This window comes from Pituophis catenifer, unplaced genomic scaffold (assembly GCF_029215685.1).
Source record: "Pituophis catenifer annectens isolate HBS135680 unplaced genomic scaffold, rPitCat1.0.hap2 SCAF_7, whole genome shotgun sequence".
In the NCBI taxonomy this organism is placed as follows: domain Eukaryota; kingdom Metazoa; phylum Chordata; class Lepidosauria; order Squamata; family Colubridae; genus Pituophis; species Pituophis catenifer.
The window spans coordinates 44,213,791-44,229,921 of record NW_027256887.1 but is presented as its reverse complement, the minus strand read 5'-3'; the positions used below and the strand labels follow the sequence as shown (position 1 = coordinate 44,229,921).

The 16,131-nt window shown below is 38.1% G+C and overlaps 1 protein-coding gene across 1 annotated transcript in view; it reads right to left on the bottom strand.

Moving 5' to 3' along the window:
* Nucleotides 1-16,131, bottom strand: part of NUP107 (nucleoporin 107) — a 31,761-nt gene continuing 15,630 nt past the window's right edge. The window contains exons 11-28 of the mRNA XM_070946676.1: nt 15,100-15,178; nt 14,163-14,276; nt 12,434-12,524; nt 11,597-11,673; nt 6,640-6,699; nt 5,869-6,014; nt 5,737-5,785; nt 5,060-5,129; nt 4,384-4,502; nt 4,039-4,077; nt 3,575-3,725; nt 3,045-3,151; nt 2,470-2,572; nt 2,219-2,379; nt 1,668-1,793; nt 1,349-1,462; nt 735-902; nt 1-347 (exon numbers count right to left, since the gene is read on the bottom strand). Of these exons, the coding sequence (XP_070802777.1) occupies nt 240-347; nt 735-902; nt 1,349-1,462; nt 1,668-1,793; nt 2,219-2,379; nt 2,470-2,572; nt 3,045-3,151; nt 3,575-3,725; nt 4,039-4,077; nt 4,384-4,502; nt 5,060-5,129; nt 5,737-5,785; nt 5,869-6,014; nt 6,640-6,699; nt 11,597-11,673; nt 12,434-12,524; nt 14,163-14,276; nt 15,100-15,178 (1,882 nt within the window). The 3' untranslated portion in view covers nt 1-239. The remainder of the gene's footprint in view (nt 348-734; nt 903-1,348; nt 1,463-1,667; nt 1,794-2,218; nt 2,380-2,469; nt 2,573-3,044; nt 3,152-3,574; nt 3,726-4,038; nt 4,078-4,383; nt 4,503-5,059; nt 5,130-5,736; nt 5,786-5,868; nt 6,015-6,639; nt 6,700-11,596; nt 11,674-12,433; nt 12,525-14,162; nt 14,277-15,099; nt 15,179-16,131) is intronic.

Sequence of the window (16,131 nt, the reverse complement as noted above, 5' to 3'; positions counted from 1 at the left end):
TTGTTGTTTACAATTTTATTGAGAAAAATACAAAGTTTTATCCATGCAATTCTTTATTTTATATGTTTAAAAAAAAAATCCAAACTGCTGTACGCCTATGCCAATAAAATATTTAAATATTTCCATATAAAACAATGGAGGTTGAATCCCAATATTCTCTATTTCATGGAGGCCAAGAATCTGGGATCCAAACCTTATATTTGTTTGTATCACTAGTTTTATTTGAATTAAGACTGCAATTAAGACTGAATTTCATATCCAAGGGGATCAAGACCTTGATCCAGAAGCATGAGGGAAGACTCTCTCAACTTCTGTAAGAGCTTCTGGAGTTCCTCCTTGGAAAATATCTGCAGGATAGGAAATAAAAATGAAAGCAAAATCACAATCTGAGATAGAATATCCAATCTTCTTTGCCTGGAAAGCTGGTGACCAAAGAGAAATTTATTTTAATGAAGTATTCATTCCGCTTCTTAATTCTCTGGATTCTGTAACAACCAGCATGGTAATTAAATTCATTTTTGTGGTTAGCCTACCAATATCCTAAGTATTCAATTGCTTAATTATATTTCACATTTTATTAAAAATTGGAAAAGCTAGCTTATTCATACTTTTTAATAGTTTGACTCCAATCTTTGGAATTTTCTATGCAATACCATAGTGAAATTAAAGAAATGTAAACTACCGCATTTTAGAGACAAACAGAACATTAAAAAACAATCCAAAGAGTATATTACCATATATAGTTTGTGCCTATCTGAAGCAATCAAGTCAGCAAGTCTTAAGTCTTCCTGATACTGTCCAGTGCTGTACAAGACTGTATGAAGGAGGAAGCACAACACTGGCAAGCAGAGTTTTCGCAGCATGATCATCTGATGAGAACGCTCAGGGTCATCTTCAGCATCCTTGATTAAAAAGTATAGACATGTATTAAGTCAAAGTCCTATATACAATCTTAACTCTCTTTACTCCAACCTTTGAAAACCCACCACTCTCAAATAGAGAAAAAGTGGGTAAATGTTGTGCAATTCTTCCAATTCTAACCCACAAAAACTAACCTTGCTAAAGGGCTATTAAATTTGGCCCTTCATTATAATGTAAGATAGTAGAAGATAATTTTAAACCAGAGTATATGTGATCTTGCAATTTCATTTCTGTTTAAGTGTAGGCACTATTTACATGGTTAGTTTGTGTAATTATGTAATTATGATTAGAATCTAGGAGTCAGTCCAGAAGAAGTAAACTCTGAACACTACATAGCAGCATTCTAGTGCTTTTATTCTATTATTATGTAGGACTAGCTTTAAATGTTTATTTAAAGCTAAGTTATAGCTTAATTATATTAACCAACCTCTCTGACATCAACCATCCATCCTCCATCGATAAACAATAAGACATTATACATTTTTTCTTTTACATCAGCTGTAAGAGCATCTAAAAGACCTTTCCAGATGCCATAATCTATCTGAAAAAAGATAACAAGAAAAAAAGGTATGAGCCAAAACAGCATCCACACAAAAAAGTCAAAATCCTAATATAAATTTCTAGCTATGGCTAGCCTGAAATATATTGATAAATTATTCACACTTTATTTGTATGGCTAAGGTATTTATGAGTAAGATTTACACTTCAATATATTATGAACAAGTCATTTTTTCATATATATTTACCTCATATTTTTTCTCTTTAAGTTCATGGGCAACTTTTTCTGTGAAACTTGCTTGTGAAAGCTGACTTGGCTTCTGTGGAACTGAATTCATGTGTTTAAACCACTCATTAAAAGCTTCATGGGCTTCCTATATTGAGTTGGAAGTATATAGTTATTATCAAATGCATAAATCTAGAAATATGTAGGTTATGCATTTATGAATTCTCTGTCCTTGAATATATTTAAACAAATATTTTGAGCATCTAGCTAGCTCAGAGACCCTTTGCTCCCTCTTCATTAGTTGATAAGAATAGAGAACTAAACCTATCTAACTGTTCAACTTATTTTTTTAAAAAAGAGCAGAAATGACTCAGTTTGGCTTAATCTGAAATAAGATTCAATCTCAGAATGTAATAAGGTTTTACTACTGCCTCTGACCTCTGGATTAGCTTGTTTGTTAAAATAAACTATATGTTTAACACTGTATATTTTTCACACCTAATATTAGAGCACTGACATATTTTTGGAATTAGGAGACAGGGTGCCCTCTTTCGAACTTCGTCACATTCTTACCAAGTATGCTCTAATACATAAATGCTCTCTAATAGCATTGTCATCTTCAGCCGGAAGTGGACTCTCCATTCCTTGTTCTTCCCATTGATTGTATATTTCAGCTATAGAGTCTTGTGGAATCTTTATAAATACTTCTGTGGCTGCTTCATGCTTCTTAGATGCTATAAAATATTATTTAAGAACATAAATTGCTTTCAGATTCAATATGCTTTATCTATTTATTTATTTCAAAATCATGAATACTGCAGTACCCAAGAATTTCCTCATTATAGCATTGCTTTGCTTAAGTGCTTCAGCTCTCTGAGCAGGATCAAATACTAGCCAATCAATGACATCAATCTTCAAGCGATCATCCTGGGGGGAAAAAATCCTGTGTTAATATCTAGGGTAATCAAATTAGCTTTTAAGACTAGAAAAGATTTGCTGGTTACAGTCTACAGATTTTAATTGCGCATTATTGGAGAATCACAAGTTTCTGGCATATTTAGAGTTAACTACAATTTATATTAAATTATATATTTGAGTTTTCAGCATTTTTTGAATTTTCAAGAACAGTGTATAACTGTAGAATTAGGATTGCTATTTTGAGCCATTCAAACATTTAAAAGAAGTACTTGCCAATAGATTGGAACACAGACATGCAAAGAATTCCAATGAATTATTATAGCAATTGTAACTTTTGCAATTATTTTTATTGACCAGAAGCTGTTGGAAGAAAAATAAAACAAAGTACTTTTCATATAGGAACAGCTTCTGCAGCTGATAAAAGTAGGCAGAATATGCTGGTTAGTGTTAGAGGCAGAGCACATGAAATACCACCACTCACCTCTGTTGTGCCTGTCTCTATTGCAAGATCATGGTGGAAGAACTCACTAGTGTCTTTTTTGCAAATATTTTCAACCACTGTTTTTGTTATAGTTGCAATGTCCAAACCTATTTTGGAAAAAAAAATCCCAAGGATTATATACCAAGAGGAGGAGATATTTATAACATCTGTATGGATAAGAAATGGCATTAAACAAAAACATTGAAACTGGCTGAGTAGCAGTTTTCTACGAGGTGAAACTAAAATAACTTTAAATGGAAATATTGTCTTTATTGCATTTACCCTGGTAATTTCTTGAAGGCAAAATTTCATTGCGGATCTTTTAACCAAGTAGGCATTATGGCACATTAAATAAGTAATATTATAAAAATCATATCCACTATTAACATTTCAAGCTACGACTAGCTAAATTTTGCATACTCTGTTTAGACCTATTATAATCATACACATCCACTTACAAATAGTTGCCAACCAGGGAAAGAGTTAAATGTTCCCTAAGAACATATCCAATTCAGCACATTTTTTCTAACCTGCTTCCTTGGCAAGCTCCAGACAGTGGTGCCGTTGTTCAGTGTCTATGACATCTTCCAAGAATGCAGCATACTGAGCAACAGCTACCTCTTGAGGCAGGTGGCTGACATAAAATGCTATGAGAGCAGTGTGCTTCTCACATACTAACCACTGGAAAAGAAAACAAATGGCATTTTGGGAGACAATATAAATATTGCTATAATATCTACTATAAAATATGATGATATAACAACACAATACAGATAGACACACATGCATATGTATTTACACTTACTTGAGAGGGAGAGTTCATAGCAATGCATCAATATACCTGTGCCATTAAAATCTAATAATGCCTTCTTTCAACTAATTTGATGATATCCTCTATATGTAAAAAGGGTAATAAATGTGCAATTATACAAAAGAGGTAACATCTTTGCTCTTTATTAATGTTTCCATTTGTGCAAGTAATGAAATAATTTACCTGAATGTAGGCCTTTAAAACATCAATTGATATTTCCTCCTATATGGAAAAACAAATGTTTTAATAAAATTGCCTAATTATTTTAAAATATAACCTTAACCTTAATATATTATAATAATATGTAATTAATATTAAAACTCTCATTTTGCTACCTTTTTAATGGATCTGAATGTACTTTTTGCAACCAGTTCTCATATTTTAAGACACATCACTGGGACAGGAATAGTAACTTTTCATGATCACATTTAACATTTAGAAAGTTCTGTTTGTTAGCTGTGATTCTCTAGTTCTAATTTTTTTGATAATTTGTATACTTATTAAAGCTGAATAAATAAATTCATTTACTTTGGTTTGAAGCCCCAAAGTACGGAAAAATAAAATGAGATGAGTCATGAACCGAAGCAGATGCCCAGGAAGCATATTTCTGCCTTTGGAAAGCCATTTGTAAAATTCATTCATAAGACCTGAAAAATAAAAGCAATAAATATAAAATAATTACACTTGCCCATCACAGAACTAAATAAGCTAAGTTTTCCCCATTAGCTCCTTTATTTCTCTGGGATATATCCCACAGTATTCTCAGCCAAGTTTATCTTTGGAGAACAGGAAAATGTATTTCCAAAAAAAGCAGAAGGCTGAAGCCCTCTGCATTTTTATTTTCTCTGTGCTTTAGTTAAGCAGTTAAATAAAGATGTTGGTGATTGGCACTTTAAAATATGCAAACTAATTTTAATTTTAAAAAATCTTATGGGCGCCCAGGATGTCTGGAAGCACCAAGTTACATATCTTTGCTGTAAAGGCAACACAGTCACAAGTGACCCTCTTATGTATCAACTGCATCCCACTCCCCACCCAGCTATAAACATTTGAAATTACAGACTTTTCTTTCTCACCCAACTTTTTTGAAGAGAATAAGTAACTAAATTCTTAAAGCCTTGTAAGTATGGTTATTCTATAAAAAAGTAGCACTACTAAAACACAGAGAACTGAGGAATGAAAAAAGACCTAGTGCAAAACTTACCATCCACATCTCCTAGGATAACAAACTTTTGAATCATGTGATAGTGCTCTTGAGTCTCTTCCAAAACTCTCTGAAAAACAATTTTTGTATTTATGAAGTCATTAACATATAATCATAGAAAATTATTTGTAATCAGGATATTTAGGCATATTTGAAAAAGATTATTATTTTGCAGCATACTTATGCTGAAGGGCATTTCTGTGCAGTAATAAGGTACATTTACTGGCTGATTCATATTTCATTATAAATTCATCAGTTGATTTACTTGTTCTTTTTTAATGATGTGTAATAATCTATATGATCAAATTTGATGTGCAAGCTTACTCAAAACACAGTTTAAATATCCTGGTTTAAAAGTATATGTGAACACATCCATTGCATAAATGATAATAGATAAAACAATATGGTGTGGTCACTGCATCAGATTTTTTTAAAATTAGTGTAATTTTTTTGACTAATAAAATTATGCTATTGCAAATTAAGACTAGGACAATCCAATGTGTTTGTTCATGGTTCAGTAAACTGTGTCCAGTCTTTTTCCCAAGTAAATGAATACATCATTACAACTTTATCTTGAAGCTTGCCCCTAAGAACCCTACAGGACTTGGTTATGAGAAAATACATATAAGAGTAAGCTATAATATACTCCTTTAATTTTGAAAAAGCCTCAGATTTACCTTTTTGTCTGTTGCTTGAAGTTCTTCAAATACTTTTTCTAAAGTCCAACTTCAAATAATGAAGAAAAAATGGCAGTTAGCATCGCCTTCAAAATTTCATAGCAGCTATTGAACAAACAAAAAGCAACTCACTTTGTTTCCAAATATTCTCTGGGGAGTTCTTCCTTCTCCTCTGTATACATTACAGATGAACGAATTTCCTGTTCAACAAGTGTGTCTACCATGACCCTGAAGTATGCCCAAACAGCATCTTCCCAGGTATCGCAAACTGGAAGAAGCTTTAAAGTCACAAAGAAAGCAAAACAAAAGCCCCAACAAATTAAAGTTTTGGAGAAAATATAATATTAAAACAACCCAAGCTAGCCCTACTTTAGCTATGAATTACTGACACACACACAATGAGAATGAATTGCAGCTAACTTTGATTTTAACATCTTTCTACATAAGCATGACTAGAGAGAAGCACCTGGAAATTCTTGGCAACTACAGTTAATTTTTTTAAGTAGGCTCCATTTTTCTGTAGTTTATGGGGGTGTGAGTAGTCTTGGGAGGCCTAGAGCAGGCAATCCTGAGCCTGTGTAGGCTTCTCAGAGACCCGCCCCCCCCTGCACCCTGTTCTTTGTTAAATGACTCTCCTGTTTGCTTAATATTTTCATCAGAGAGAGCAAGGACTGGGGTCATTAAGTGAGGAGGTTTTGCTTAATGACTGTCATGACATGCAACTGCAATGGGCAGGCTCCATCTTGAGGACTACTTGTATGGGCTTACTTATAAGCTTCAGAAGCTACAACTATGCTAATTTTTATTTGTAGAATCTCTGGCTTGCAATTCCATTATATGCCTCAGAATGATAGCAAAATGTTCAACACTTCCAACAGTTACTGAAAAAAACCCGTGTCATACCTGTTTGAGATTCCCACTAAGTGCCGCATAGATTGCTCTCTCATACTTGTCAAACTGTTCCTAAAAATATTCAATTCAGAAATATTTTTGATGTAATTATATTTAAGAAATGTAATATATATTATTACTAAAGCATGACATTCAGACACATCTGAAGCAATCAAAACAATAAAATACCATAAGCTGTTTCTGCGGGTAAGACAGCATAAGAGGATGCATTTGTCCTGCCAAAATATGAAACCCCTAAGATTGGGGCTTGCATGAAAAAAAAATGAAGCAAGACCAAGTAAAGACTGAAATTCAAGGCAATATGCATAAATTCTATTCCATCCACTTGTCTTGTGAAAACTTAGATGGTTAAATTAATTAAAATTAAATTTAATTAAATTTAATTTAAATTAATTAATTTGATTAAAGTTAATCCCCCTCAACTGTCCCTCTCTCCTTTATCAGATCTAGGTCTATTACGACCACTCAGCGTTAACTTGCAATCTTAGATCGACCTGCAGCTTTATTTACCACCTATTCCCCAAGATTACCCTGATTATTTAACCCTAAATACTTTGTCCAGTGGCTCTGCCTTACTTTTTTGATCTAATCCTCGGCCATTGCTGGTATCAGGACTGGAGGAGATACAGACATCGAGAGTCTTGGATTATGGGGAGATAGACCACCTTCTCTTTGTTTGTTTCAAATGGTTTGGTCGCTGTGAGAGGATGACCCTTTGAAACCTCTACCCACACTTCCTTTGGATGGACTTACTACAACCACAAGACTTCCCATCGTCGTGAGAGGGCGATGATGTTCCGATGTATTGACATTTGTAACATACTGGTCTTCCTTTAACATCTATTTCCTCCCTTATTTTAAATTACCTGTCTTAACCATCTCTAACACTCTTAGAAGAAAATGATCCTTCATCTCCTTCAACTCGCTCCTATCTTTGATGTATTCAACTGCGGAGCTCCTTTCACTGCGAGATTCCCCCCTCTCGCATGTCTGGCCCTCTCAGTTATCAAGGGCCGCCCTTGAGGACGGGTTTTGGAGCCCCAAGAGGTGGTTTGCAAAAAACCGACGGCTTTAGGGGTTTTTAGATAAATCTTTAAGTTCTATTTTAAGGGGTTCTGGGAGGGATTGTGGGAATGGATCTGGGGGGATCCATATATCCACTGAAAGGGGTAATGGGTCTGATGATCACGGTGGGGAGGATGGGGACAGAAATCTGACAAGGATGCAGGGGGATGAAGCGATGGGCATTTGTATAGTAAGTGGGAGGGGCAGATATGACGGCTGCAGGGGGCCATATTATGTTTCGGGAGTGCGCACTCGATGTTTATGAGCGATTGCCCACTCCGACCCCCAAAGCACTGCTCGTTTCCCGGGTTGTTCAGAGTCTCAGACCCTGGGTCTACGGCTGATGTTGTGTAATGCCAGGTCAGTGGTAAATAAAGCCCCCCTCATTCATGATCTTATTTCAGAGGGGGGTGCTGACCTGGCAGGGATTACGGAGACCTGGTTAGGCCAGGAGGGAGGAGTTCTCGTGGAAATGTGCCCGCCAGGTTTCCGTGCATTCCATCAGCCAAGGACTCAGGGAAGGGGTGGGGGAGTGGCATCAATCATTAGAGAAAGTCTTTGCCTGAGGGAGGCCACTGTTCCTCAGATAGCCGGATGTGAGTCCCTCCTTGTGAAGTGGGGTCAGGGGATTCAGATGGGCCTACTGATTGCGTACCTGGCTCCCTGCCACGTAACAGCGGTCCTGCCTGAGCTGCTCGACATTATAGCCGGGTTGGCGGTGGAAACCCCCAGACTTATTGTTATAGGGGATTTTAACCTGCCATCCGCTGGTGAGATGTCGGAGACGGCTCGGGAGTTCATGGCTTCCATGACGGCCATGGACCTGACCCAGGTAGTTCAAGGCCCCACCCACTTGGGGAATCACACTCTGGACTTGATTTTTGTCTCTGATCAGTGGCTAAATGATCTAAGAATAGGGGATATAGACATCAAGCCCTTGTCATGGTCTGATCATTCTCTCCTTCACATGGACTTTCAAGTCACTTCCACCCACCACAGGGAGACGGAACCAACCAAATGGTTCCGTCCGTCCCAGGCATCTGATGGACCCCGAAAGGAGGAGCTTGGGCCATTTCCTGAGACTCTGGCTCACGACTCAACTGAGGACCTGGTGGTCGCCTGGGACAGGGCGGCTACTGGGGCCTTGGACCGCGTCGTGCCTTTGCGGCCTCTGACCCGATGCCGATCTCGTCTAGCTCCTTGGTTTTCTGAGGAGCTGAAAGAGATGAAGTGTCGGAAAAGATGCCTGGAGAGCGATTGGAGGACAAGCCGATCTGAATCTGACCGAACACAGGTGAGATCTTATATTAAGACCTACCTAGTGGCGATAAGAGTGGCGAAGTCTAGCTACTTCTCCGCTCTTATTGCATCTGCAGAGAACCGCCCAGCTGCGCTGTTTAGGGTGACCCGCTCCCTACTTCAGGTGGGGGTACAGGAAGATCCCTTAAAAGGTCGAGCTGAGGATTTTGTACAATTCCTGCATGATAAAGTCGCTCAGATTCAGGAAGGCCTGGACTCCGATTGGGTAGATCCAGGGGAGGAGATGGGGGCAGGTCTTGAGAGTGTTATCTGGGAAGAGTTTGACTCTGTGACTCCTGAGGACATGGACAGGATTCTGGGCAAGCTTAACGTTGCCACATGTTTATTGGACCCGTATCCCTCCTGGTTGGTATTGGCCTCCTGGGAGGTTACACGAGGCTGGCTCCAGGGGATTATAAATGCTTCTCTGAGTGAGGGTGTCTTTCCCGTTGCCTTGAAAGAGGCGGTTGTGAAGCCCCTCCTCAAGAAGCCTTCCTTGGACCCGGCTATATTATCAAATTATCGTCCAGTCTCCAATCTTCGCTTTGTTGCGAAGGTTGTTGAGAGTGTGGTGGCGCGACAATTACCCCGATACCTGGATGAAGTTGTCTATCTGGATCCGTTCCAGTCGGGCTTCAGGTCACGATACAGCACGGAAATGGCATTGGTCGTGTTGGTGGATGATCTCTGGAGGGCTCGGGACAGAGGTTGCTCCTCTATCCTGGTCCTATTAGATCTCTCAGCGGCTTTTGATACCATCGACCATGGTATCTTACTACACCGGCTGGAGGGGTTAGGAATAGGGGGCACCGTGCTTCGGTGGTTCTTCTCTTTCCTCTCTGACCGTTCGCAGTTTGTGTTGGCAGGGGGGCAGAGGTCGACCTCGAGGCACCTTATTTGTGGGGTGCCGCAAGGGTCAGTCCTCTCACCCCTTCTGTTCAACATTTATGTAAAACCGCTAGGCGAGATCATCCGTGGTTTCGGGGTGAGTGTTCATCAGTATGCCGATGACACACAGCTATACATCTCCACCCCAGACCACCCCAATGATGCCTTTGCTGTGATGTCCCGTTGCCTGGAGGCCGTGCGGATCTGGATGGGGAGAAACAAGCTCAGACTCAACCCCTCCAAGACCGAGTGGCTGTGGCTTCCGGCGTCCCAGTATAGTCAGCTGGTACCATCACTGACAATAAGGGATGAGATCTTGCTCCCCACAGAGAGGGCCCGCAACTTGGGTGTCCTCCTGGATTCACGGCTATCTTTAGAAGATCATTTGACGGCTGTGGCCAGGGGTGCCTTTTATCAGGTTCGCCTGATCCGCCAGTTGCGTCCCTTTCTGGATCGGGACGCCTTGCGCACAGTCACTCATGCCCTAGTTACCTCCCGTATGGACTACTGTAATGCTCTCTACATGGGGCTCCCCTTGAAAAGCACCCGGAGGCTCCAACTGGTCCAGAAAATAGCTGCGCGGGTGATTATGGGCGCAGCTCATTACGCCCATGTAACACCTCTCCTACGCGAGCTGCACTGGCTCCCGGTGGTCTTCCGGGTGCGATTCAAGGTGTTAGTTATCACCTTTAAAGCGCTCCATGGCTTAGGACCTGGGTACCTACGAGACCGTCTTTTGCCACCAATAGCCTCCCACCGACCAGTTCGTTCTCACAGGGAGGACTACTGAGGGTACCGTCAGTCAAATTATGCCGACTGGCGACTCCCAGGGGGAGGGCCTTCTCTGTGAGGGCTCCAACCCTTTGGAATGAACTGCCCCCGGAGATACGGAATATCCCTGATCTCCGTGCTTTCCGCCGTGCCCTCAAGACCCTGATGTTTCAACAGGTGGGGCTAAACATATGAACATGTGAATGATTTTTTTTTTTTAAATGTTATCTAATTCTGGGTTTTATTTAATTGACCAAACTAAGTAATAATTTTAATTAGCAATTTTATGATGTTTGTGTGTCTATATTTTTCTTGACTGTACACCGCCTTGAGTCCTACGGGAGAAAGGCGGTATAGAAATTAAATAAATAAATAAATAAATAAATAAATAAACAAACAATTACTGTGCCAATGCCAATGTAGTGAATTAACATTGTACTGATATTGAAGAGAATGGAGCTGATGCTCAGGCTGATGCTCATTAGTGAAATATTGCAATGGATTAAAGCTTCATCTAGTCATTAGGTTTCCCCAAAATGGAGAGAACTACCAATCTCCAAGAGAAGTTGCATACATCTATGTACTCTGCCATCACCTGCTGCTCTCCATCCTAGGAAACCAGCACGCATAATAAACCATACAATTCCTTATTAAGATTATATTTAATTTTGCAGTATTTTATTCAGAGTTCCGGGAGCTGCATACAACTGGGGAAAAATGATTGGAAGAAGATACTCCACAGGAGGAGAACATGCAACATTTAGTTAATAGAATGTTTGAATCCTGGGTTGAGATGTTCCAAGTATTGCAGAAGGCATGCTAAAAATACTCTTACGTTCACATAATTATAAAAGACATACTGATAATATGCTTATGCTGCTACTGGCAATATTAGAAATGAATAGTAGATTTGTAAGTTTCTTACCTTTTCTGCAAGTCGCCAGCAACTGATTTTCCAAATGCATCTGTATGGGTTTCCTTCTACTGGCTCTAGCTCTTGCCCTATTTGTAAGAGGTAATTTTATGAAGTGATGTAGCATGAAGCAGGGATAAGAAGGAGTGCATTCTGAAAAAGCAAGTTGTCTCCATCACCGAAAAATTCATGTCATTTCATATAAGAAAGCTCCGGGACAATACAGCTGTAATAGTTCTCTAGTCAAATCATCTCAGTTTTTGCACTGAAATCTCTCTACTAGTAGAACATTTAATTTAACAGGTAATCTGGTAGTATGATTAAATCATAGTCTATGGTTACATTCCAATTCTTAGTTAAATGAGCCTACCTCTTAATTTTTATTCTTTAAAATCACAGATTTTCATTTTAGATGCAATAACAAAGTGAGGTTTCACCAAACTAGGAAAGTGTTCCCTAAATTAAATGTAAAAGGAGGGAACTAGAAGGTGTATAGCTAATTATGGATCCTTCAAATTGTTACTATTAAATTTGAAGCAGGCAGTTCCTGGAAATTGTGATAAATCTTTTAAGAAACATTGCAAATAAGAAATCTGGACCCTTTATATCAAATTCGGAGATAAATATAGATTGACTCTTATTTCTATTATAATTAAGGACTTAACTTTATATTTGTTAACTATATTTTATGAATATGTACTTGGATGAACTGAAATAAATACTTTTTTCCTTTCCAAGTGCACAGTTGTAGAAACAGCTAAGGGCAAACATGTTAAAATAAAGAAACAAAACAGTGAACCTTGTCATTCTTTGTTCTATATGTGCTTAAGTCATTTTTCATTTCAATACCTCCATTCATGTTAGGATCATGGTACAGTTTCCATCCTTCAAGTGTTGCAGCTCTCCAGGCCTGGCCACACCTTTTGCAGAGTCTTTGGGCCTGCCAATGACATAAAATTATTCAATTCTACAGATAATTCTGTTGTATTGCAAAGTGATCTCGACTATATGTCTGAATGGTCATCTATTTGGCAACTTCAAATTTCGATTAATAAATGCTCTGTCTTACATATTGGTAAACATAATCAGAATATCAAGTATAAGCTAGGTGGCAATGATCTAGCAGATAGCCCTCACTTTGTTAAGGACCTAGGTGTACTTATCTCTGACTATTTATGCTCCAAAGCTCACTCTAACAGCGTTGCTAAAAAAGCATTAAGAGTTGTAAATTTAATTTTGCAAAGCTTTTTTTATGGAAACATTGTATTGCTAATTAGAGCTTATAAAACTTATGCTAGACCAATTTTAGAGTATTGTTCAACTGTTTGGAATCCCCACCATATATCTATTATCAGTACAATCAAGCGGGTTCAGAAGTACTTCACGAGAAAAGTCTTGCACTCTTCTGAACACAATAGAATTCGTTAAACTACTAGGCTTGAAATTCTCTGTTTGGATAACTCAGAACTGCGTCGCTTGCGGTCAGACCTAGGTATTGCATATACAATTATATGTTGTAATGTTTTACCTGTAAATGACTTTTTCTGTTTTAATCACAATAATATTTGACTGTAAAAAAATATGATTTCTGTAATAGTAGTCAAAGTCTGGAATGCTCTACCTGATTCAGTTGTCTCAGCTACAAATCAGTCACAAATGGACTTCCCTGGACCTTACTTCATACTTAAGTGGTCAGTAGAAGTGCACAAGTGCAGTAACGTGCCTATCGTCCCTGTCATTGTATTTTTATTCTCTTATTCTTGTTTGCTTTTTGTTTGACAAATTCCAATAAAATAAATAAATAAATAAAAGAATCCAGGAGAGAGAGAAAGATAATTTTTGCTAGAAATCTGGTTAATCTGTACCAAAATATAACAGTAGAGCTTCATCTTTTAAAAACTTTTGTTTGGACATTTACTCTAAAATTTTAACGGTTAACATCTACTCAATCAAAGATACAAGTCTTATTATTCAAAGTTCCGCTCGATGCACCAAGCAGAGTTAAAAAATATGACAATTTATTCCAAGCTTACGTTGACAAAAATATATGATTTTGCCAATCCTAGCTGCTTAAGGAATTGAATATTGTTAATTTTTATATATTTATTTATTAAATTTCTATGCCATCCATTTCCCTTACAAGGTGACTCTGGGTGGCTTATAAATTAGTTAATAGTATTGTTAAGCAACAAAATATTTTTATTACTTCATGGATACTGTTTATGACACAAATTCACAATTCCACAGAAGAAATAATGCTAGTTCAGCGGTTCAGATTCTATAGCTATTTGCATAACTTTGTATGTGAGCCAATTTTATATTTCTGTATGAGTTGTAAAAATTTTTATTCCACCTTTATTATTTTTATAAACAACTCAAAGCGAACATACCTAATACTCCTTCCTCCTCCCATTTTCCCCACAATAACATCCCTATGACATGGGTTGGGCTGAGAGAGAGTGTTTGGAGCAAAGCTATCCAGCCATCTTTCATGCCTAAGGCAGGACTAGAACTCACAGTCTCCTGATTTCCAGCCTGGTCTTTAACCATTTAACCCAACTAGCTTCCACTGGCTTACCTCATCTGTCATTCCTGCTCTAATGAGAGTAAAAAGGAACTTAAGCAATCGTGCATCATCTTCACGATCTAAATCTTCAAGTGGCATTTTCTGCCTTACTGGAGCATCTGGGTCCTAAATACAGAAATCAAACAGTCTTCTATATACAGATTTTAAGGTAAAGTAACAGTAGGCAATTCTATATAGTAATTTCCTCTGGATTACTTTACAATTCTACTCTTTAAGAAATTAGACAAGATATTTAAAAACCTTTTCCTCAATTTACTTATCAATCACAATGCCTGCTTCTCTCCATTCTCTAAAATACCAATACATGTATGAAAAATTCAGTTGTATCACTACTTTCTTTCAAGTCTTCTCTATCCTAAAAATGTTTTTCTTTTAGAGATAATGCTTAGCCTCTCCCTTTTAAACTTTTTAAAGTATTCAGGAAAAAGCCTCATATATATTTCTAAGGATTCTCCTCAAATACAAATTGTGATTAATTATTCAATTAATATTTAAATACTATTAGTTAAGATATTTGTTAATGGAGCATAAAATTCACAAAAAATTTTAAAGGTAACTGATTTCCTTTATATATATGTATCTATGACTAAGTTTTAGTTATAAAACCTTCAGATCCTATTGTTTCCTTATTTTTAGTTGCTCCAATTAACCATTTTTTTCTAACTCAAGTCTTATTCTTTTAAATTAACTTTCTGTCCACCTTCCATTCCAGCCTATGCTGTAATTTTCCTTTCATTTCCTTATTATTTCTGAATACTAATACATTTAATTATTCCTCATAATAAGTAATCTATTTGAATGTATATTAAAGCTGAAAATAAAATATTGTCTATTGTAATGGTACTTTAACAAATTGATTTTTATGTAAGAATGTTTGTCCATATTTAATTTAGATATTTAAGGCCTGGAATTGGTATGTTATACTTACTACTTCAGTCACTAATGGACGTAAACTCCCACTGAATGTGTTTGATTGCCACTGCTTCAAAATGTGTAATGTATTCTCCCTAAAAACAACAGCAAAAACATTTCATCAACAGCATTTACTGAATTAAATATTCTAATGTTATAGTTATGTAGCGATATATTTAAATAGTTCATATCTCTTCTCATATACCAGGTAATTTCTCACTCAACCATGGTTTATTACTATCACCTACTTTCTGGCAATAGCAACTATCTCCTCCTCCTCCTCCTCTTCCTTCTTCTATATCCATCATCAGACGTTGGCGATAATGTTGGTGATCCTATTTTTATCAACAGCCACACAAAAAAGTGCTGCTGAGTTTTGTCCAAACCAGTCCCTTAGATTTTGAAGCCATGATGTTCTCCTTCTGTCTGAACCTCGTTTGCCTTCAATCTTTCCCTGGAGGATTACTATATTTTTCGGAGTATAAGATGTACTTTTTCCCTCCTAAAAGAGGCTGAAAATTTGGGTGCGTCTTATACTCCAAATGTAGCCCCGCCCATCCGCCAGCTTCGGCCTCTGCGCGTCCTCTTCCTGGCTGCAGAGATTGCCACAGACAATGGCTTGCGTTTTTGGGCTCCGCGTCTCTCATTTTCAGCCTCCAAATGTTCCGTTTGAGAGTCATTCAAGGCTGCTCAGATCACCAAAGCACATCACCACCGATCACCGCCTCCGCCCATTGTGTTTTTGGCCTCCGCATGCCCCGTTTTTGGCTCTGTGCATCACGCTTTTGGCCGGCAATCAGCAGTGATGTGCTTTGGCAATCCTCGCAGCCTTGAACGGCTCTCAGAGAGTTTGGAGGCTAAAAATGCGAGGCGCAGAGCCCAAGATGGCAACCTGGAACAGCTGCTGCCTTGTCTTACCGCTTCCGCACTTCGCCTGCTATACTCACTAGAGCTGCTTCCAACGATCAGCTGTGCTATTGAAGCTGCTTATCAGCCCCAACGAAACACGTGCAGTCTCACAATCAGCGAACTAATGTGCTGAAGCTGA